At 38.7% G+C, this 21,825-nt stretch overlaps 1 protein-coding gene and 1 long non-coding RNA gene across 5 annotated transcripts; one reads left to right on the top strand and one right to left on the bottom strand.

Annotated features, from left to right (window-relative positions):
* The first annotated feature begins 11,735 nt into the window (after positions 1 to 11,735).
* Positions 11,736 to 17,793, top strand: LOC148079787 (poly(rC)-binding protein 3-like). Of its 4 annotated transcripts, none has more exons than XM_087791463.1 (12): positions 11,736 to 11,840; positions 11,928 to 11,951; positions 12,030 to 12,062; positions 12,136 to 12,252; positions 12,503 to 12,634; positions 12,826 to 12,954; positions 13,990 to 14,133; positions 15,069 to 15,110; positions 15,908 to 15,983; positions 16,408 to 16,463; positions 16,578 to 16,747; positions 17,659 to 17,793. In XM_087791463.1, exons 1-12 carry the CDS (start codon positions 11,766 to 11,768, stop codon positions 17,711 to 17,713), a joined length of 1,053 nt encoding a protein of 350 aa, XP_087647589.1. In that variant the 5' UTR covers positions 11,736 to 11,765; the 3' UTR covers positions 17,714 to 17,793. The 4 variants fall into 4 exon arrangements, with proteins under 4 accessions (XP_087647589.1, XP_087647587.1, XP_087647588.1 ...); XM_087791461.1 differs by having other exon boundaries at positions 16,405 to 16,463; XM_087791462.1 differs by having other exon boundaries at positions 15,905 to 15,983.
* LOC148079786 (uncharacterized) lies at positions 15,997 to 21,169 on the bottom strand. The gene is made up of 3 exons (XR_015711338.1): positions 21,136 to 21,169; positions 20,751 to 20,819; positions 15,997 to 16,215 (listed from the first exon to the last, which is right to left on the bottom strand). It is a non-coding gene; the product is annotated as an uncharacterized LOC148079786 (long non-coding RNA).
* Between the last annotated feature and the right edge of the window lie 656 nt (positions 21,170 to 21,825).

Here is a 21,825-nt window from a genome sequence, read left to right as displayed (position 1 = left end):
TTTCTCTACTTTACACATCTAAACTATCTTGCCTTTGATCTGTCTTCAAACTTCTCCACATGATGGATACCTCTGATATACTAGTTTTTTATCTTGTACTTTTAGTCACAATCAATGAGTACCAGAGCTTCTTCGACCCAGACTCTTCTTGTCTTGTCTTTGAGTCAGAGCTACAGTTTCTAGACCTTGTCCACACACACAATCCTATAAAGCTTCACTCACCCCCAACACCAATTGTTGTCTTTAGGCATTCCACCCTACCTGCATTCTCCTCCTAAACTCATTTTATCTTAATCCATTCACCCTGCAACTAACCACTTTACACTCATCTATTTTCAGTTCTTCAATTCAATGGTCCTCTTGCGTCTCCCTTCTTTCTAGCTTATACTTCCAAGTGTCTCTTCCACCTCATCCAACTTCTTCTTTTATATCACCAAAAAATACACAATTGTTCATGGAGGCTCCTCTCTAACAACGTGTGTCCATCGCTGTTGCAAAATACTGGTGATTTGAAACACTGATTCACATTTTTTCATCATTAAACTGCGACATAAGCTGATATATTGACAGCTAATGAATACACTAAAAGATAAATAAAAATTAAGTATTGAGTTTATTGTCAACTGTGATCAATCGTCCATTATTTTCATAAGAAAGATTAGTAAATAAATGATGAATGACAACTAAAATATGTGCCCTTATCCCTGGATCCCACGGTAAACTAAACCCGGATTTAAATACTCATGTTTTATGCATAAGACACTGTATGACTTCACTGTACATGCACAGCCTCTGAATCCTCAGTCAATGGCTTTTTCAATCGTCTCCTTCATCAGGCCCTGGAGGTTGTCTCTCGTGCTTCTATTTTATGGACCCTCTAACTTTGCTGATGTCAAAAACTGTCCTTCTGAGGTTTGGTGATGTTTCTTAGTATGTGCGTGTGTGTGTGTGTGTGTGTGTCTCATCTTCAGCCTCTGGCATGGTCAGGTCCAATTTCTATCACGGCACTCTTAGGAAGGCTTGGAAAATGGTTTGCTCCGCCACTGCAATGCACCAATCGCCCGTTCCTTCATCTATCTTTATATTTCTCCTCCATCAATCCAAATCTGAACATCATCAGTCGGCACTGAACTCACTTCCAGATGTGGATTCTTGCAGTTTTCATACCCATAATCCCCTGGCTCCTATCACTGCAGTTCAGCACATGGGTCTCATCAACATCATCCTCCGATTTCACAGTGGCCTGCTTCTTAACATGCCAGATCTCATCGGACAGTATGAGCATAAATCCTGTTGGGATTGTTCCAGGGAGCCCACGTGTTGGTGCGCTGCGTTGATTAAAATAGATCTCCATCATCGTGTATTTATTATGACTCAATACCAGTGTTCTGCCCGATAACAAGGTAAGCGCAAACTGCCCGAGGAGTAACACACAGATGAAGCACCAACACATCAACACTCATTAAAATGGGAGTATTTTTCTATGCATATAATCAAACATTACCGCTTAAAAATAATATTAAATATATTACACATTCAGCAATAGCATGAAATGTCACAGGAATCTTTGAAAAACATACGGTACAGACATTGGTCTATTTTCAAATGAATCAATGAAAATCTGAATAGATTTAAGGTTATAGTCACATTCATGATATGATGGAACTAACACCTTCTGAGCACTTTCCTCTTACCTTCGATATGTATTCTCCCACTCCTACGGTAGTTCTTCCTGTCCATCCAGGGCCTTGTAAACATCTCCCTGAACTCTGATAGACAGCCTTCTTGGTTCAAATTCCATTAATTAGCCTGTCACATTCTTCCTCTTTCTTGATATTAGTCTCATCCTACAGAAATCTTCTGACACCAGCAGATATTCACCGTAGCCATCCTAGCAAAACAGTTTACCAGTTAGTGTTTCTGACCTTGTCAAAATACTTTCACCTACATGGCTGTTGAACTCTGGGAGATGTCCCCCGAGGGTGGCCAGGGGGCGCTTAGGCTAAGAAAGTTGGAGGGAGTAGCTTGTAGCTAGTTAGTAAAGATGAGATGGAAAGGTTTCTGACAGGAAAAAGACCAAAGGAGTCGAACCAAAGTCTCTGCGGTGGAAGATTATGCTGCTGAAAAAAACTGCTGACAGATTCCCATGTAGTGTATGTTCATCATGACTCCTTTGAAGTAAGCTGACTAAACTACATAGCAACAGCTTAGAAGATAACATTATTTGTAAAGAAGCACCACATTTTTTAGGTGATCAAAAGTATTGGAACAGATAACTTAAAGCCAATAAGACTTAATATTTTGTTGCAAATCCTTTGCTTGTAATAACTGCATCAAGTCTGTGATCCATTGACATCCCAAACTTTTGCATTCTTCTTTTGTGATACTTTTCTAGGCTTTCACTGCAGCCTCTTTCAGCTGTTTGTTTTTAGGGGGGTTGCATCATTCAGTCTCCTCTTTAGCAGGTAAAATGCATGGACTATAGGGTTTTAGTCTGGAGATTGGACTTGGCCAGTCTAAAAGATTCCACTTCTTGCCCCTGATGAACTCCTTTCTGTACTTTTGTTAATGAAGTCTTCTGCGAACAGAAGATATTGACATCTTTGCTCTTGAGGTTCTTGGTGATGTCACTAACAGTTGTTTCAGGTTTTTGCAGCTTTCACTATGTTTCTGTCATCAACTGCTGTTGTTTTTCTCTGTCTACCTGTTCGACTTCTGTTACTTAGTACACCAGTGGTTACTTTCTTCTTCAAGACATTCCAAATGGTTGTACTGGCTATAGCCAATGTTTGTCCAATGGCTCTGATTGACTTTCCATCTTCTCTCAGCTTCACAATTGCTTCTTTTTCACCCATAGAGAGCTCTCTGGTTTTCATGTTTGTTATACCTCTTACTATAAATGCAGTCTCCACAGGCAAAACCCAAATCTGAAACTGAGCACTTCAGACATTAAGTGCTATTTATTGTTTGAATTACTAGTGTAATAGGAAACACCTGGGCAACAAAACACACCAGTCAGTCACATGTTCCAGAACTTTTGATCACCTAACAATGTGGTGTTCCTTTCCAAATAATGCTATCTTCTAAGTTGTCTATCACATCCAGATGTAAATACCTGGAAATAAAAGCTGAAATAGTGATCTTGTGTCTCCTATTTGTCTTTTGGTGTCAAACCCACATGTTTCCGGTCCACAGCAAAAATAAAAGAAATTTGCTCCATTGTTCCAATTCTTTTGGAGGGGACTCTACGTAGGATCTACTTCTCCCACCTGCTCCACCCTCATCTTGATTGTTTTCTTCTGAAGTGATTGCCACTTAAGGTAGATCTTAAGGTCTTGTAATAATGGAACACCAAACCAATTTGTGGCCAACCGCAGGATCTGAAAATAACAAAAACAATGATCAGACCACAATCTATTGAAAAGGTTGAGCACATTTAAATGATGGTTCGTCCAACATTTTAATTTCACTCATTTTCTACTCACCCTCATAAGGACTAAGGGTTGGAATTGTTTTCAGACTAATTTGTTCCTCTTTACAGTTATAGACAAAATGTATGTCCATGCTAACGTAGCGGCCGGAGCTTACTTGTCATGGTCTACATTTTCATCCAAAAAGAAAAACTTAAAAACATCCAAATACCACCATGGTCCTCGTCTGTAACGTCACTCTTGTATTGAAGCCTCAATATTTACTTATATAGATTTTTTTTCGAAAAAACATAAACAAATCTGTATGTCTTTTGTTGGTTTTTAGCTTGTTTTTAGAGGAAGCTCCCAGTGTCTCAGCTCTTGCTCCAAGTGTAAGTGTGCATGTGCAATATTTATCTTGATAGCAATCCATCTCCTGCTACAAACAAGAATAAAATATAGACTTTGTTTGGTTTTTAAGAACAATTTCTAATGTTGAGTCTTTATTACAAGATGGACATTACAGACGAGCACAATGGAGGTATGTGGATTTATTCAAGTGTGTCTTTTTGGAGGAAGATGAAGACAAAGACAAGTGAACACCGGTTGCAACATTAGGATGGACATACTGTACATATTTTCCTATAACTACAGAAAGTAACATATACCTCTGAAAATAATCCCAACCTTTAGTTGACATAAGGGGGATAATTCCTGGGGAACTATCACTTTAAAATATGTAGTTTGGGTGTTGGCCAGTTGCATTGCTAAACATGACAAGACATATTTTTGTATTTCTAGAGGGATTTTAGTCAGTATAATAACTGTGATTATTCAAATTGCTGCAGCATGATCCTTTAAATATTTTACTCCAGAATCTGCTATATTATACTGGCTTGTTTTCAGTTCTATCCAAAATATAAAATCTCATTATAACATTCACAACTGTGGCATAAACATGCAGACACAAAGGGAGTTCAGATGATCACACATACCAGAGAAAGACTGAAAGTTCAGCACCCAAACAGCTCTTATGAAAAGCTTTTGCCCAAGAAGCTAACCATCATACTATGAAAGAAACACAAACTACAAAAACATCATTCTAAATTACAACAGTTGTCTAACTTTTTGTTTGTTTCACATTCCCTCCAGCAATAATTATTTTTTCATTTATACCCCGTAGAAGCCAGATGGTAAAACTATAAAGCAGTCTTCCTAGAATTGTGTACGTCATAAATGTATGATAGTGTTTCTTCTGAAAACTTCAAAGACAAAATTCAATCATGTGCATTAGGTTTGACAGAGTATCTTTTTTTGTGCGCCAACAAAAGAGAAGAGCCCAGAGGAATCCGAAACACACAAGTCTATTCATCATCGGTTTTGGCCAGAAGGCAATGTGGACCCATTACTGTCCGCATTGACCACGTCAGCTCACAGGGTCAGGCAATATTTTCCATTAGGAGCATGCCGTTGCTTTGTGTAAAGCTAAAGTTATGGAGGATGCTTTTAGAGCATTCACTTAAGTGAGGTTATTGTCCACAAGACACTCCAGTGCAGAGTTTATGGCAGAATAAACTTTAAACACAAAAGAAGATGGTTTTATAATAAAAAGATAGACACGGAAATTGCCCTGTTCCTTGTCAGATGACATTTACCAATGTTCCATTGCACTTTCTTTTCTCTGGGGATACAACCGTTGGAAGTTCTTGAAATTTACCAGGTTGTTTGGTTTAAAACATTGAACTATCTAAAACTAAATCTTACCGACACCACTTTATTATTACGCATTAGTAGTGAGAGATTTAAGTAGGGTTTTTTTCTGTAGAAAAAGGTCGAAGAATAAGTACCTAAAGGGAATCGAAACTTCAAAGAAATGGTCAGAATCCATGACAACATTGAATTTTTATGAATGGGATTGCAAATGTTCCACATAAATTATAGTTTGCAAAAGTGAAAACATAACAACACTGGTCATCACACATATCCACGACACCAAGACTTTTTTAAATGTAATATTTAGTTGCAGAACTTCCGTTTTTTTATTTTAAAAACAGCCATTACCTTAAACAGGCATAGTACTGAATCATGACTCTTTTTACCCTGTATATTAAAAAATGAACCAGTTACATTTTCATCAACCCTCATAAAACCCCCACAAAAATAAACTACACTTCTGGGCCAGCTTGGTGAGGTTATCTCAGGCCTTTTTTCTGGTCACCACTCCCTGCATTCAGCAATCGGTGACAATTGACTGTCTCACTCTCTCCTTCACGCCCGTCTGCCTTCATTAGGACCCGGGTACCCTGATAGGAGATGTTGCTGCCGATGAGGACAGGCACAAACAGGGCGGGGTGGTAATAGAGGGGTCTGTGGCCCGTTTGGGTTTTGTCACCTTGCTCGAGGCCATAGACTGGGAAAGTTAGAGGGGGGATTGGTGAATTTATGGGGCGACTCCTAACCCCTACAATTGAGCTCGCTGTTCATGTTTAAAAATTTCTGTTGGTCTTAAATTTCAAAGGTGTTTTAGCACCGTCGCTCAAAATGACATTTATTTTAGTGACAGCCTATTTTGCAACCCCCAGCTCCGAACATATGATTCAATTTGTTGCTAATTTAATGCTCTAATTGTAGTTCCTCCCCAGGGCCATTTTATGGTCAGATGGATGAGTAAAAGCATCGTCAGGTTTTTGTCTGGAAGGTAAAACGTAACTCTCTAAACCAAAGCTTCATTTTTATTGGATAGTCACATTAGCTGGGAGCATCTGTGCTCAATGAAAACAATTGAGAGTAAGGTAAAATACATCCTTCATTGTTTGCATTGTTCCTAATCCGGATGCCTGCCCTCCCCTGAACGCAGTGATCTTCTGCTGCTGCCATCCAACCCTAATAATGACAGATTAAAGCTCTGCACAACTGTCCATCTGACATGAGGGCTGGATTATTTGTGCTCGATTGGAAAATCTGGATGGGATGCTGCAAAAGCTCAGTAATGCCGCACGTACACACTAACAGATTGGCACACAAACAGGCTCACACATACACTGGAGCAGATTAAAATGCGGTAAAAGAGGAAAGAGACCATGTCACGGTAGGGCTCCTCTAGTTGAATGTACCCTTTTGTATCTTAAGTCGATAGACTGCATCAACTTTCTGACCAGTGAAGTTAGTTTGCAGCACCTACACCTGTCTCACTGGTGTCATCATCACATATGACGATTATTTCAATTGCGATCAACATAGATGGATGGTTTTTAATTTTGGGGGTGCTCAGCCTTCCGCTGGAAAGGATGAAGAGCCCAGAGGCCACAGTTCTGATTCAGACTACCTCATCCACAGACGTGTCCCTGCAATGCCCTCTTGCCTCACTGGGCATGCCCTCCTTTCCACTATGGCGAATAAAGGGGGGGCGCTGTCTACGTTGGTGGGTGATGGTCTCCCAGATTACGCCTCATCGTACGGCCTATATACACTTGACAACAAACAGTGGTCACCATAACGCAGATGCAAAACTGTGCCCCATTGAGGACGGCTGCCAGTTTTGTTTGATCGATTTCGAGCGACGTCACGTGTTCCTCTCGCCGCTCATGTGACCTGTTGGTACGGACCAATCGTGAGGCGTATTTTGTTGTGGGCAGAGCGAAAGGAAGAAGAAAAAAAAATCATTTTCCCTTTGCGATACTTATTCTTGCAACGCTAAAGGTGGTTGTCGACGATCCTGCGCTAGGTAAAGGTAAAGCCTTTTTTATTACGTTTATATTTGTTGATTTAACAAAGAATGTTTTTTCTTAACAATTTTAACAGAATGCTTTTGTTTGATAAATTATGATATTTTTTAATTGTAATTTCTGTAGATAAGAGAAGAAATACGTGTGAATCAATAAGTTTCTATAGATGTAAGTTAGGGTATGACTATATTTGAAAATGAGGAGCAACCTTTACCGACAAATTGTGATAGTGCACCACTCAACCTATGACATCATCATTACAAATCAAACATTTTACTGAAACCTACATGGCTTTTACTTCGTAAAGTTTATGACAATAGTCTATTTTATGGTGAGTGGATTATTGTCTGTAGTTATTCCATTGTCCACGAGTTAACCATGGATGCAGATTTGTATGGACGCTGTTGTAGCGAACTGCTGGATTAAAATCCGAACTGTCGGAATGATCTCTGATGGTCAACATCGTTATTCCAATTATCGTCACAGTCTTATTAAGCGTTGTTGGTGGCCTTGTTCTTCGCTCGTCATCGACTTAAAATGTCGTAATGCATTATCTCAGAAGCAGCATTTTCAGACGATCAACTTCTTTGTTTGCGTTTTTAGAAAGCAGAATTATTAGACGGTTGGTGGTCTAATCTAGTCAATATCATTACTATTTATATTGCTGGAAATGACCCAATTGTTCGTACAATCGGGGTTCCACACCCGTGTTTGGCCGCTGGGTGAGAGCAATGGAAGCCATGACTTTGTGACAAGCAGTGATCTCACATTACAAATTGTGGCAAATCTAAAATGGCCGACTTAACGCTAGGCTCTTACCGCCGCATTCACAACACAACATGGTGCACTGCAATGCCATTTTACAACGGAATTCCTCCGCCCACACTTGGGCTATTTTAGGTACAGTTAGTACACTGAGGTACTTTTAAAGCCACTCAGTGATAGTTGTGCGTTCTTTTGTCCTTTTTTTTTGTCTCTGTGCTGCTGGGGTTTGGATTATGATGGAGGCTGAGGGATCAGGATGCTGCACTGCTGATGAGGACTGACAGTTCTTCAGAGCACTGCCATAGCGGCGTATAGGAAGGCTGAATGGGTAGATGCCCCTGTTTCATGCTGTGAAGAGGAAGCCGTACCAAGAATGTCTCTTGTAGCAGGATTCTGATAGCAAAGGTCAAAGATTGTAAAATCGCCTGCATTCAAACATAAAGTAAAATATTGATGCCCTGTTAGTGTAGAAGTCAAGGTCTATGATGTTCTGACAAAACATATGGCTCAGTGAGGTCAGACAAGCCAGTCTCCGGCTGCTACTTTTTTGTTTGCTTGAATTGCAGCATAGTAACATCATTTGGTTAGTATCATCATTTGTTGGCTGCATAGTGGGTCAACATTTGTCCCTTGGCTAGCTTCATGAGCAGATGCCAACATCTGGGCTTCAATTTGCCGAAAGAAAAGCATCATCCAGACTTGAGAGAACCCCAATGACCCCCAAGAACAACACACAGTTCTTTAATTAGTTGCCAGCATTGTAAGGAAATGTTATCACGCTTCAACGGATTTGTCAAAGTTTACTAACGCAGCGAGCCGACCTCCATTTTGCTTACCATCAATCGCACGCACACTTTACATTCTCAGTATTGGTGAGAAGTTACCCAACACAAAATCATTATTAGCGTTTAAATATAACTTTTTAATTACACTTTGCTTCCACGGCGCAGAATTGGAACCGCGCAACATTAGCAGAATCAGCTCTGACGTAACGCCATGGTCGATGGTTTATGTGAACACATCATAATAACAAATCTGTGGATTAAGAAGGAACAGATGATGTAGAAGCTTTGGCCGGGATCACAGTGACACTCAATCGTCCATTTAATGATTTCCTTTACAGGATTTTCCGACACTCACAGTCTCGTGGTGACAGTACTGACTTCAAGTTTGAAACCTATGATTGTACGGAAAGATTTCCACTTTGCATACACATTTTATTTTCTTCTTTCTTTATTAAAACAATTTTCTGATCTGATAAAAGAGTCATTTTGCAACCGTCTTTCTTAGATGAACAATGGTATTTAATATAAAACAAAATATAGCAACAGAGATCTCACTTATTATTCTCACACCTGATATTGAATTGGATGTTGACATAAAATAAAAGGAGAAATTTACACTTGACCAGTGAGGGACATCCTTTAATACAATTATTGATTTCATTGATATTTATAGTCGTACTATAATAAGCATGCATGAAGATTAATTCAAGGCCCTTTTAACTGTGTAAACAGATGATCAAAATCTACAAAAATGTATTAAAAAACGATTCGTCGCTAGTAGACAATAACTGCACCATCACATATGAAAGTTTCTTCATGAGAAAATCTTTTTTTTGTGCCGAGTGCTGAGCAGCAGACAAGGCCAGCAAAGAGGTTGAGTAAAGAGAAATAAAGGAAGGGGGGGCTGTGTTTTATGCACTATGTTGTCCAGCCGAGCGTAAAGCGTGATTAATTCAATAGCCGACATAGAGGAGGAGGCTAGCAGCACTGCAACACCGAGCATGACCCACTTTCCCCATCAGATGTCATGAAAAATTCCGTGCGTCTCTCTTAGTATTCATCATTTCTTTCCCAACTTCCTAACAGATAACTTACTAGGCCTAAAAAAGGGAACCTAAATCAAGCGCTCTATTATATAGTATAGTTTGTGACACAACCATTGATTTATTTTAGACAAATTTAAGTGTCTCATGAAATCATACTTAACGAGAGAAATGGCGACACGCCGCAAGGTTTCGGCCTATTGGGGCAAATGATTCAGAGGCCTTGACCCATTTCTATTATGTGTATGTATGTACAAATACTGTCTGGAAGATCTACAATTAACTCTGACCTTGTTCACGTTGGGGGGGTTTGATAACCCAATTCCCCCCAGTTTTAGGACGTGAGTCCCAACAATAAAATGTGTATTCTCTATATATGGTTGAAAAGATTTGTCACTTAAGATGATTATCAGAGAATATATTCCCAGAAGTAGATAGAAACTAAAATTAAATATCCCTCTGGACTTAAACTTGTCTCTTTAAGCACTTCTTAACAAGATGTACAGTCTTGTAGAGGATGAATAAGACAGCATTTATCATCAATCTTAAAGGGTATTTTCTGTCCCACCCGCCCCGTGCACTGGACCTATACCACTGGCTTGGGTCTTAAACCCCAGATTAAGGCTTTTTATGTAATCTGGCTTCCCATGGGAGATTGGAGAGACAGCTGGCAACAGAATCACTGTCCTTATCTCTCGAACCTCTGCTGGCTTTGCACAAGCCTCACCCAGTTTCATAGTCCCAGCCATGAAGATTAGTGCAGCTACGGACGGTCTTTTAAATCATGTGAATATTTACCATTTGTTTAAAAACATGTCACATGTGATAAACAAATCAAACTGCAAGGTGACATAGGTAAACTGGACAGTATCTATAAATGAGTTATAACTTTTTATCATATCATAATGTTTGTTTTTTATTAATCCCACAAAATGTACTTATTTATATAGATAACATAATAATAGTAATAATAATAATAAAATAGATTCAACAAAGATATGCTAACATAACTACTTATATATGCAAACATGTTTGCAATTTTACTGTGTCATTTTTGTCTGTATTATTTTTAAAGACTATTAACATAAGAGTCATCTCCTCAGTATTTATGACCGTTGACCAGCAGGGCGGGAAAAGTATTCTCTGGCTGAAATCTTTGAGATCAGAATGACGCTACGATAAAACTATTATTATGTTTGTTCTCTACTGCAACTAAAAAGTACCTGCAGAAGATTCCATCAGTTAATGAGCTACTCAGAAAGGCCCAGGGATGCAGGAATGATAAATGAGTCGAAGGAAAATATTATTTCATTCCCCAGAGCACTGTCGTCACTGATTGACAGATACTGTCCTTGTTTATCTAGTCAAGGTTAAGTGCTGTAGGTGATTCTTCCCCTGTTGTCTCTCATACATAAAACAATCTGGGTTTTAATCAATAGAAAAAGAAAGTAACTTCACACACAGACAAACCTGAAAATGAAAAACTGGAGCTGGTTTTATACGTACATACATGAGTGTATATTGTATGATATTCTCAACGTGTTTCATTTAAATCTCTTTACTGGCGTGCAGCGCTCTCCTGTGTTCACTGCTTGTAACTGCAATTGTGCGTCAGTCAGCGATTTGAAATGAGCGCAACAAATGAGCGTCTTAAAGATCTCTTTTTTTTAATGAAAATAATTTAGAGTTTAACAAGTAAGGGAGATTGTTTACGCTGTTCAATTACTTGTTTTTATTTATGGACGATAATATGGGCATTAAAAACGAAAAATGTAAAATTTGTTATATACTATTTTGGATATTGGAATTAGATGTGTATGTAATTGAAATACAATTTTGGGAGTATTATCATAGGGTTATAATAAAGAAGTATTGATTTTATTTGGTAGATTTCCAAGATTATTTTTTACAGAATGTTTAACATATTGACCATCTTTTTTTTTGATAGGTGACCTCTTAGCCAACTGCACCCCTTGAACTCTCATCACCCCTCGCACTCCTCTTTCTCACGGCCTGTCCTCCAGATCCAATCCCAACATGGAACCCATAAAGGTCCAATCCGAAGGTGGGCTGAATGTGACCCTCACTATCCGGCTGTTGATGCACGGCAAGGTAGGAAAGCATTAATGGGTTGAAATGTTTTTCTTAAACATTTTATACGAAATTTAATTCACATTATTGTATTATCTTTTTTAACAGGAGGTTGGAAGCATCATTGGAAAGGTAAAAAGCACGAGCACAACAATGTAAAACATGTGGTTAAGTGATAAACACCTTTTTTTCCCCCTCTTTTTTCCATAGAAAGGAGAAACCGTTAAGAAAATGCGTGAAGATGTAAGTAATTTTTGATAAAACATTACATACAGCGTAGATTTATTTAACTTAACTGTGTTGTTTTTAATCACAGAGTGGGGCTCGTATCAACATCTCAGAAGGAAACTGTCCCGAGAGAATAGTGACCATCACTGGGCCGACAGATGCTATTTTCAAGGCCTTCGCCATGATCGCCTACAAGTTTGAGGAGGTATAACATGACGCAACACTCTTCAAACAGCCCCATGCAAACACTATTGCAAAATTCATTAAAATACAAAGCGAGTTTGACAAGATTACACTAGGTTGAAAACCGCTGAGAACACATTTCACACTCCTGTGAAAGTGGGCCAGGACTTCTTTTTGATGCTACATCAGCAGTCTTCCAGCCAGATTAAGCTAAAGTGTCTACAGAGATTAAGTATATTTAGAATTTTTTTTCTCTCTTTCCATTTTCTCAGGACATAATAAACTCCATGAGCAACAGTCCAGCCACCAGTAAACCCCCTGTTACGCTGAGGCTGGTTGTCCCAGCTAGTCAGTGTGGCTCACTCATCGGCAAAGGAGGCTCCAAAATCAAAGAAATGAGAGAGGTATTCTATCAAGACTTTTTACCATGTATATCAACAAATTTACAAAAATGTAAAACATTTAAGTTGCATTAAAACTTAAAAAAGATGTCTGTGCAATGCCCGAGAAATCTACTTGTGAAATACCAAAATGCATGTGTCTAAATCGTCATGGTTGACATCAATAAATGACTCCACATGCTTGTGTTGGCCAGTCCACAGGTGCTCAGGTCCAGGTGGCTGGCGACATGCTTCCCAACTCAACCGAGCGTGCAGTGACCATCTCAGGGGCCCCAGAAGCCATCATCCAGTGTGTCAAGCAGATTTGTGTGGTGATGCTCGAGGTAAAGTCCAGATGACAGAGGGGGCTTCATTGGGCAACAGAAAAAAGGACCAGATACAAATGCGACACGATTTACTGAGCAGTAGAGAAACACACTTGGCAACTGTCCTAAATACAACAACCAGAGCAGCTTGAATATGTAACGGTTTAATGAAGATGTTAACTTCAGGACATTTGGAGCAGATTCAAGAAAAGGTGGACTGTTTTAGCTATTTTTATTAATGTGTAATTCGAATAATATGTAATGTACAGTAGACATGCTTGTAACAAAAAAGTCAAAATGAGATGACTGAGGACCAGATAATACAGTTGACTCCAGCAGCTTTTAAAGCTGATTTTTGGACACATTGTAGTTGAGAAACAAAAGAAGGCAGTTACGAGCTCCTTAAGGGTCATGTGATCCATAAAGTCTGCAACACCAGAGTCAAGTACTCTGACAATACTATGAATATATCCTTGTTCCTACAGTATCATGATACATCACAATATGTCATATTGTTGCTCCTATATTGTGATACGTATTATATCTTGCCAATACACACCCATACTAAAGAATATTAATACTTGATTTTATTGAAATTACACATTAAACCACAATTTTCCCACAAGCTTCATGATTTGTACCCATTTATGTTTAATAAAGAGAACATGGAAGATTTAACATTAACAATAACTTGAACTATCTGCGCAGCCAGTTCTCCAACGGAACTCCATGATGGCACCGGCCATGGATTCTAGGACATTTGTCACATGATTGTAAGTCTCAGAATTCTGACTAGAGGTTTACAGTTAAGTGCAATAGCGTCATCATTATCCAGTTGAAATGTTCCAGGTAATTCCACTGAACCACACCAGGGCTTTTTTTGTCAGCATGTCCACAGTGAAGAGCACTTTGTGTCACAGGTTGTTTTCCCTCAGGCACTGACCCTCTTGATGCAACTTTCTCTCTCTCTCTTCTTGGCTCTAACACTCTCTCCACATCTCACCCCCCTTTTTTTCTTCTACCCCCCACTCTCTCCTCCTTTACTCTCCTCAGTCCCCACCGAAAGGTGCCACAATCCCCTACCGCCCCAAGCCTGCCTCCACCCCTGTCATTTTTTCAGGTGGCCAGGTAAGAGCAGACCCACTGGGGGCGTCCACAGCCAACCTCAGCCTCTTACTGCAGCACCAGCCACTGCCTGTTAGTGTTGCACCAGGTTTTACTCCTTCTCCCCCTCCCCACTTCCCTCACACCCCCAACCCACTCACTCACCCCTTCCTAGACTAGCATGACGACCATCACTCGGTCCTTCATCCATCACGGCCTCATTATAGCAGCTTTAAATGATAAAGAATTTCATGAAACAATTGACGTTAAATGTTGATTTGGAATTATACAGTAACTTATGAAAGACAAGTTACTTTTCCTAACATTAATGAAGTACAGTGCCCTAATACAATAAAATACATCAGGTAAATAGGTCAACTACATATAATGATATGACTTTTGTTAAGAGGTGTCATGAATTACTTAGTAATATTTATAAAAACATAAACACTTTTTTTTTTAATGTAATTATTAGTCAATTACAATCGTGAGTATCAAGCTGACGCAAACAGTCAAATCGTTTTAAAGGTTTAAATGACCCCAGAAATGCATTCATACTAAAAATTTGAATTAAAAACAGCAATATGTTATCAATTATTTTCAATATTGGCCATAAAGAGTCAAATTCTTTGGTCAATAGTCAAGTTTTTTTGTGGGGGTTTATTTAATCAAAACAAAACACTAAACACAGAGCTTCATTGGCACAAAAGTATGACATGGTAGAAATATTTGAAGCAATATTGCAATTGCAATATTTTAATGAATTAAAGGTCGTTTCAGATCATCCGGTTCAATATATCAGCACTCCTGATGTTCCCCACACGTCCTTCCCGTCACTTCCCTGCTGTCTCGTGCTCCCTTATTGATTTGATTCAACTGGATCTGATTGATGTAATCACAACAGAAAGTTAATAATGCATGCTTTTTTTTGTAGTTGTGCTAAATTAATGCTAAAATGTAGAAATGGAGTTGGCTTGTTATACGCTGCGAGCACTGCTGATAATGAGTCACTCTTTTAATGTTCACAGGCTTACACCATCCAAGGACAGTACGCCATCCCTCATCCAGACGTGAGTGCTCATCTCCGGAGGCACATCCGCCCCCTCCCTCTCTAGAGGCCTTTTCCTTACCCTATTATTAATATTAAACGTTAATATTAATACTTTGTTCTTCAAACTTTTCTGACTATTTTTCTCTATTTGCTAATAAAACCTCATGGGGCTTGGCCAGCAGGACTGCAAACGCTGCACCTGTGAGATCTTTATTAATCATTAAACAATCTTGTAGAGTCAAAAAACAACTTTTTTTATTCAAAAAAGGCTTAAATGTCAGCAACTGAAGAGTTGTTAATTAAGTAAAGGACACGGCAAAAAAAACAAAACAGATTTGGGACAATTAACATTTAAGCAATGAAATATTTGATCACCTTTAATCATGATGCAGTGGTTAATATTTCATGTTCATTTTGCCTTGGTATTGTGTTGAGGATATGTTAAAAGTAACATAGAAAACAATATTTATAAATACATTTGTAAATTAAAGGCAAACTCTTTAACTTTTAAAGTGATGTTACAACTGCCGTAAATGTTGTTTTCATCACTCAAATGTGAAAAAAAGTGTGTTAAATCTGTCTCGATTTAAAACTTAAAGTATCCAACAAACCTCCACATCTCAGGCCAAGTCTTCCATGAGTCTTTTTCTGGATCTTTGTCTGTCACCTATTAAGTTGTTACTTTTCCTCAGATCCTTTTTCTGCTCTTCTGACAGACCTGTATGTTTGTGTCTGTGTGTATGCGTGTGTGCGCGGAAGTGTGTTTTCAATGATGACCTCATAGCTCTGCTGTCCTCCTCCTCCCCCCCTCAGCAGTTGAGCAAGCTCCACCAGTTGGCTATGCAGCAAACCCCTTTTACCCCCCTCGGACAGACCACCCCTGCCTTCCCCGGTACGTACCCACCTACACAAGGACCCCTTTTTACCGAAGCTCCTTCTCTCGTTTTTACCTGTAGAGACGAACACACTCTCTTCCTCCTTTTCTTCTCTGATCTCTTCTGCGCTTTCTCTCGACTCTTCTTCTGGTTCTTCTCCTCCTACTGGTGTGCTCAGCCATGACATGGCCTGCTGGTGGTCTGCTCTTGTTGATGTTGAGGTTTCTTTTGGTTTTTCCCTTAGTCACCCTGAAAAGATAGACGATTTTCTAGTTTAGTCATGTATAACTTTGTCAAAACCGTGTTAGTCCTGGTCAACAAGCAGGCCATGGTAAAGCTTAAGAACATATTTTCACTCTGTTTTCATCTCTAAGAATGTGCCAAACTCTATTTTATTTCCTCTTCCTCCTCTTTTTTCCACCTTTCTGTCCTGTCCAGCAGCAGGTCTGGATGCCAGTAACCAGGCCAGTACTCATGAACTCACCATTCCCAATGATGTGAGTACAGTTTTCCATCCAATCCGTAACACACTTGTTAGTCATGTCGAACACAAAAGCAAGCTATAGCTCTAGTGTGGTGCGTCCTAAGTCCTGCTCCCATTTTCTTCCCAGCTAATAGGCTGCATAATCGGACGCCAGGGAACCAAAATCAACGAGATCCGTCAGATGTCTGGGGCCCAGATCAAAATTGCTAATGCCATGGAAGGGTCATCGGAGCGTCAGATCACCATCACAGGGACTCCCGCTAACATCAGCCTGGCACAGTACCTCATTAATGCAAGGTCAGAAACCACTCAGAACATATGAGTCAAAGATGAAGATACAGTATATTTTGGATCATAAGACGCACTATCAACGTGTCTATTTTCATTCATAAGGTACATTTTGTTCTACTGCGCCACTGGTAGCCATAGTGCACTTAGTATTACTCCTGGAGGCTCCTGACTATGAAGCCTTAGTGTTTTGGTGCAGCTTTTAAGATCACCAAAGTCCTATTAAAACATTTTGACGAATTAAGTACAGCCAGAAAGCAAATGTGTTTATGGAATCCCTTGTGTTGTCTCTGGGTCGAGAAGAAATTCATGTTAGAATGTGACCATCGACACATTCAGACGCCTGTGAATGTAGGAGATTCAGCTGGTTTAGTCGTCAAAAAGAGCATGTATATAGGGTTAAAAAACAGAGATCTAATGAGTCAGCAAAAAGAGACAGGTGAGCCGGAATGTTGTCGAACATGTGTTTACGCTGAAACAGAACAGTTAAACAACGGTTGAGGAGAAGAAGTGGGGGTCTTCTCCATCTCTCGGGCCCATCCTTCTACAACATAAACTTGTGAAAATTAGTTTATGAATATGGGAGCATCTTGTGTCAGAGAACCCAGCCTAGAATACCCACTGATTGGGCGAGATTTATGGCGAGATCCATACTATTACATTCTGTCTGTTTTTATCCGGAGTTTGGTCCATGAAAATAATTGCAACAATATAAAAGGTCAGGGACTGATAATCAATAGTGTTTATAACACATACAGTAGGTCAAGCCATCTTTATGCTTTTTTAATACTTTTGCGCTGTAGATCTAAGACCTTATCCACCAAATTCAGAACATATTGAGAGAAAATGAGCAGAAATGTACATATGAGCTGCATTTAAAAACAGCACATTTTCACCACTAACTCCTTGTTCCTGTTCAGGTTCAGAGACGTGGCGGCAATGTGGAACGACCCATCTTCCATGACCACATCTTGAGTTCCCTGACTGGCTCCTCCGTTTGACCCTTACCATTGACTGACCACCGTAGACAACCCTCATAAGCCCTGTGGACTCTGGCTCTTCGAAAGAAAACGGGAAAAAAAAAGCTTCACCCAATCTGGTTTCTAGAATCACAGAGAAGGGTTGGAGCTCATTTTGATTTCAGAAGCCACTTTAACTTAAAGAGTGGAATTAAGAAAAGAAACCGCTTTTCTTTGTTGATTAGGTTTCCTTTTTCTTTTCTTTTTTTTTAGAAAACTGTTAAAGCATGTTGAATGTTTATTAGGGAAAACTTGTTACTTTCTGTCGATGTATCTGTTGCTTTGTTTCTTTCTCTCTGTCAGTGCTGCGTCATAGAAAGTTTAAATATGTAGAAAGTAGAAATACAGCTGCTCAGTGATGCTATCTGCAGAGTGTGGTGGGATGTAGCCAAATTTTTATGATATATAGATAAAATGATATTGGAAAAAAAAAATTGGCCTTTTCTGCCTCCATCCCAATTTCTACCCATGACTCTTGCTGCATCACATGACCCTCTTAAGCCAATGGTATCACTCCTACAGCCTCCCTTCTCATGTTTGCGTCCTATATTTACATTATTGCTTATATTGCATGTGTTCAGTGTTGTGTCGCAGTGTATTTGTGTAAACCTGTTCAGTGTACCTTTATATATCATTAATATATTTGTGCTCCCTCTCTTTACCGAAAAAAACGTTTTCAACGCTTTGACCAACAGCGTCAAGTCCTTCACCCAGCCCAGAGAAACAAAAACTACTCCGATATATATAGCCTCCCTTTTCATTACAAGGTATTATTATATAGATGCATGAATGGAATTAGATAATAATCAGTTGGTAGCACTGACTTAAAAAATGTAATGATTGTTGCTAACTTATGTTTATCGTACTTGTTTTTTTATAAAGACTTTGTGACTTAGCTCATAAGTCAACTACGCGGCGCTCATGCAATAGACTATTCAACACTTTGCTCCGGAACGACTCTGATGTCGGAGGACTTAGTTGGCCCGAGAAGCCAAGTGTTGCATCCAAACCTTTCTGGCTTCTTTTTCTACTGACAGCATTTAGAAAGAGTCCTTAAAGTTGCACTGTATGAGGATATCCATTACAGAACCCTGCTTATTTAAGTGGTAAGAATAGACATAATTCACTGATAAAGAAGTAAAAGATAATTGCAACAGCAATTGAAGGCCTTTAGCAGCTAAAAGCAAGCAATACACTTGGAAAATACATTTATATTTCTTTGAAAATTAGCTTGTTCCAAACGTGTGCTTGTAATTAATGGTCAAACTAACAACTAACCAACATGACAGACATGGTTGCTTAGTTCACTCGCATGCTGTTTTTAGTTTAGTTCAATGATTGTGTGACCAACATTGCTCATAAATGTTGTTCTCCTGATGATCCACTTGAGAAGTTCTAACACTTTGGTTTATTTATCACGTTTATTAGCGCACAAAATAAATAATCTTACAGTGAAGCTTTAATGAATCATTGAGCGAAGATTACAAGGGAAAGAAGCCAAAAAAGATCAACGGCAAAAAAGGCCTAAACGTTTGGAAAATGCCAAATGGAACTCTTTTGGGCCAAGGAATGTTCAGGGGTTCTTCGGGAGGAACCCGCAGGGGCCTGGGCGGACATGACCACTCAAGTCTCTTTTTCACGATTGTTAATTTTTTCATGTTTCGTTCATTGTCATGCTTTAGGTTTGAATGTCTTTTCATTGTCATGACTGTGTCTGCAATTGCATTGTTTTTACTTTAGGACAAGCTGGATGACAATTCCTACATTGCCAGCCAGCACTTATTTATTAATGGAGTGTTCATGCTAATGTTTCTGTTTTTTGCTTATGAAGCTATTTTTTATTTTATTTTTGGTGGGCGTATTTAATTTGAGAGAGGGAGGTGAGAAGGATATTTGCCATAATTTAGTCGATGCTCAATGTATTGGAGATGTTGAGTCATCCGTGTCGATGCATATAAACAGCTGTTGAATGTTATTGTTGAATCACAGTACCTACTGTCCAGCAAAAGCAACATTCCCAATTCATTTATTTTACTGCACCAATTAAGTTAGCATTAAAACATTACAATGAAGAACATTATAAACCACAGTCTTGCGATCATTTCAATGATCGTGCTAACTGCATTTGAGGGACAACAATGAATTTCTCTCTTTTGTTTTTAATCAGACAACAGGAAGAACAGAGGGTTCTGTGTCATGTTTTTCAACACTAACGGTAAAAAAAAATAAGCTATTCGATATGCATTTCATAGCATGTTGCTTCACGCTATCACTCGCTTGTGTTCAGAAATGTAAAACAAGTGAGGTTGCTCAAGTTTTCTCACAATTTAAGTGTGTATTTCTCAAATTCCATTTCACCGAATACAGATTTGGCCTGAGCAAGAGTTGTAGATGATGGCTGAGTGAGTTCAATAACATTAATATATATGTATTATTAAGTGTTTGACATCTGTTTTTAGTTTTTGAGTATACAACTTTAAGACAAACAGCAACTGATGCAATAATATTGTGCAATTATTTATTCATTTATCTCTTTATTAGGGTAGAAACAGAAGCTGTGTTGCTTGAGGGGGAAAAAAATGGGGGTTGGAATTGTTATCCACATTTCATGTGGCAACATGGGGGGAAAAAAAGACACATTTCGTTTTTTCAACTTTCTTTTATGTGTATTTGCAGTTTAAAGGGAGACAAGTGATAGAGGTTTGTTACATTTTGCATTGCATTTATTTGCTCTGTGCAAATCTTTATTAGTTGTGAGTAACTACATAGGCTTACATTTCAAAGTGGTGGTAATTAAAAATAAGAAATAAAGTTTCATTTTTTTCTTTCTGTGACTTGACTTTCTTTGACTTCTTTTTACGATCAACGATTTTACTAATGTTGTATGTAACTGGGTACATTGTGAAACAATACAAAATAAGGAATATGAGAGGACATATCTGCAATAGGGTTTACAATTTGAACATAACAGAAATGATAATATTTAAACTCACCTGACACAAAAACATGTCGTTTGTTGTGGTGAAAGACATTCTTAGACGGTTGTTTTCATCAAAGTTAGCCTGAAACACAATAGAACGTTTAGTTGCCACACTCAATAAATGTTTATCAGGGCTAATATAAACAATTGAAGACGCACTTAAACATGGTTTAAAAGCTCACCGTGGCAACAACAACATTTGGTCAATAATGACATTAAATGTTGATAGCAAAGTTAGCTAGCTTAGCCGCGCATTAATGGAGAATGGCTAAATGTATAGTTAAACACAATTAAACAACTTCATGGCTGGTCTGTGAGGCGATAATTGATCTCGACAAACACACAAAACAACCGCCAGGCTTCTGTCAACACATTATTCAGTCATTTTCGTTCGTTACCTGTTGAATAAAAACAAACAAATGTCATATTTTCTTCACACTTGTTCATTTCTATTTTGGTAGCTTACTCTCCTAGTGCTCCCTCGTGTGGCCAACAGTGATAACTACAATATCATGGCATTTTTTAAACCATTTTTTATGATATATAGATAAAATGATATTGGAAAAAAAAAATTGGCCTTTTCTGCCTCCATCCCAATTTCTACCCATGACTCTTGCTGCATCACATGACCCTCTTAAGCCAATGGTATCACTCCTACAGCCTCCCTTCTCATGTTTGCGTCCTATATTTACATTATTGCTTATATTGCATGTGTTCAGTGTTGTGTCGCAGTGTATTTGTGTAAACCTGTTCAGTGTACCTTTATATATCATTAATATATTTGTGCTCCCTCTCTTTACCGAAAAAAACGTTTTCAACGCTTTGACCAACAGCGTCAAGTCCTTCACCCAGCCCAGAGAAACAAAAACTACTCCGATATATATAGCCTCCCTTTTCATTACAAGGTATTATTATATAGATGCATGAATGGAATTAGATAATAATCAGTTGGTAGCACTGACTTAAAAAATGTAATGATTGTTGCTAACTTATGTTTATCGTACTTGTTTTTTTATAAAGACTTTGTGACTTAGCTCATAAGTCAACTACGCGGCGCTCATGCAATAGACTATTCAACACTTTGCTCC

This window comes from Callionymus lyra, chromosome 5, assembly GCF_982586985.1.
Source record: "Callionymus lyra chromosome 5, fCalLyr1.hap1.1, whole genome shotgun sequence".
In the NCBI taxonomy this organism is placed as follows: Eukaryota; Metazoa; Chordata; class Actinopteri; order Syngnathiformes; family Callionymidae; genus Callionymus; species Callionymus lyra.
This window is presented reverse-complemented; position numbering and strand designations above follow the sequence as displayed.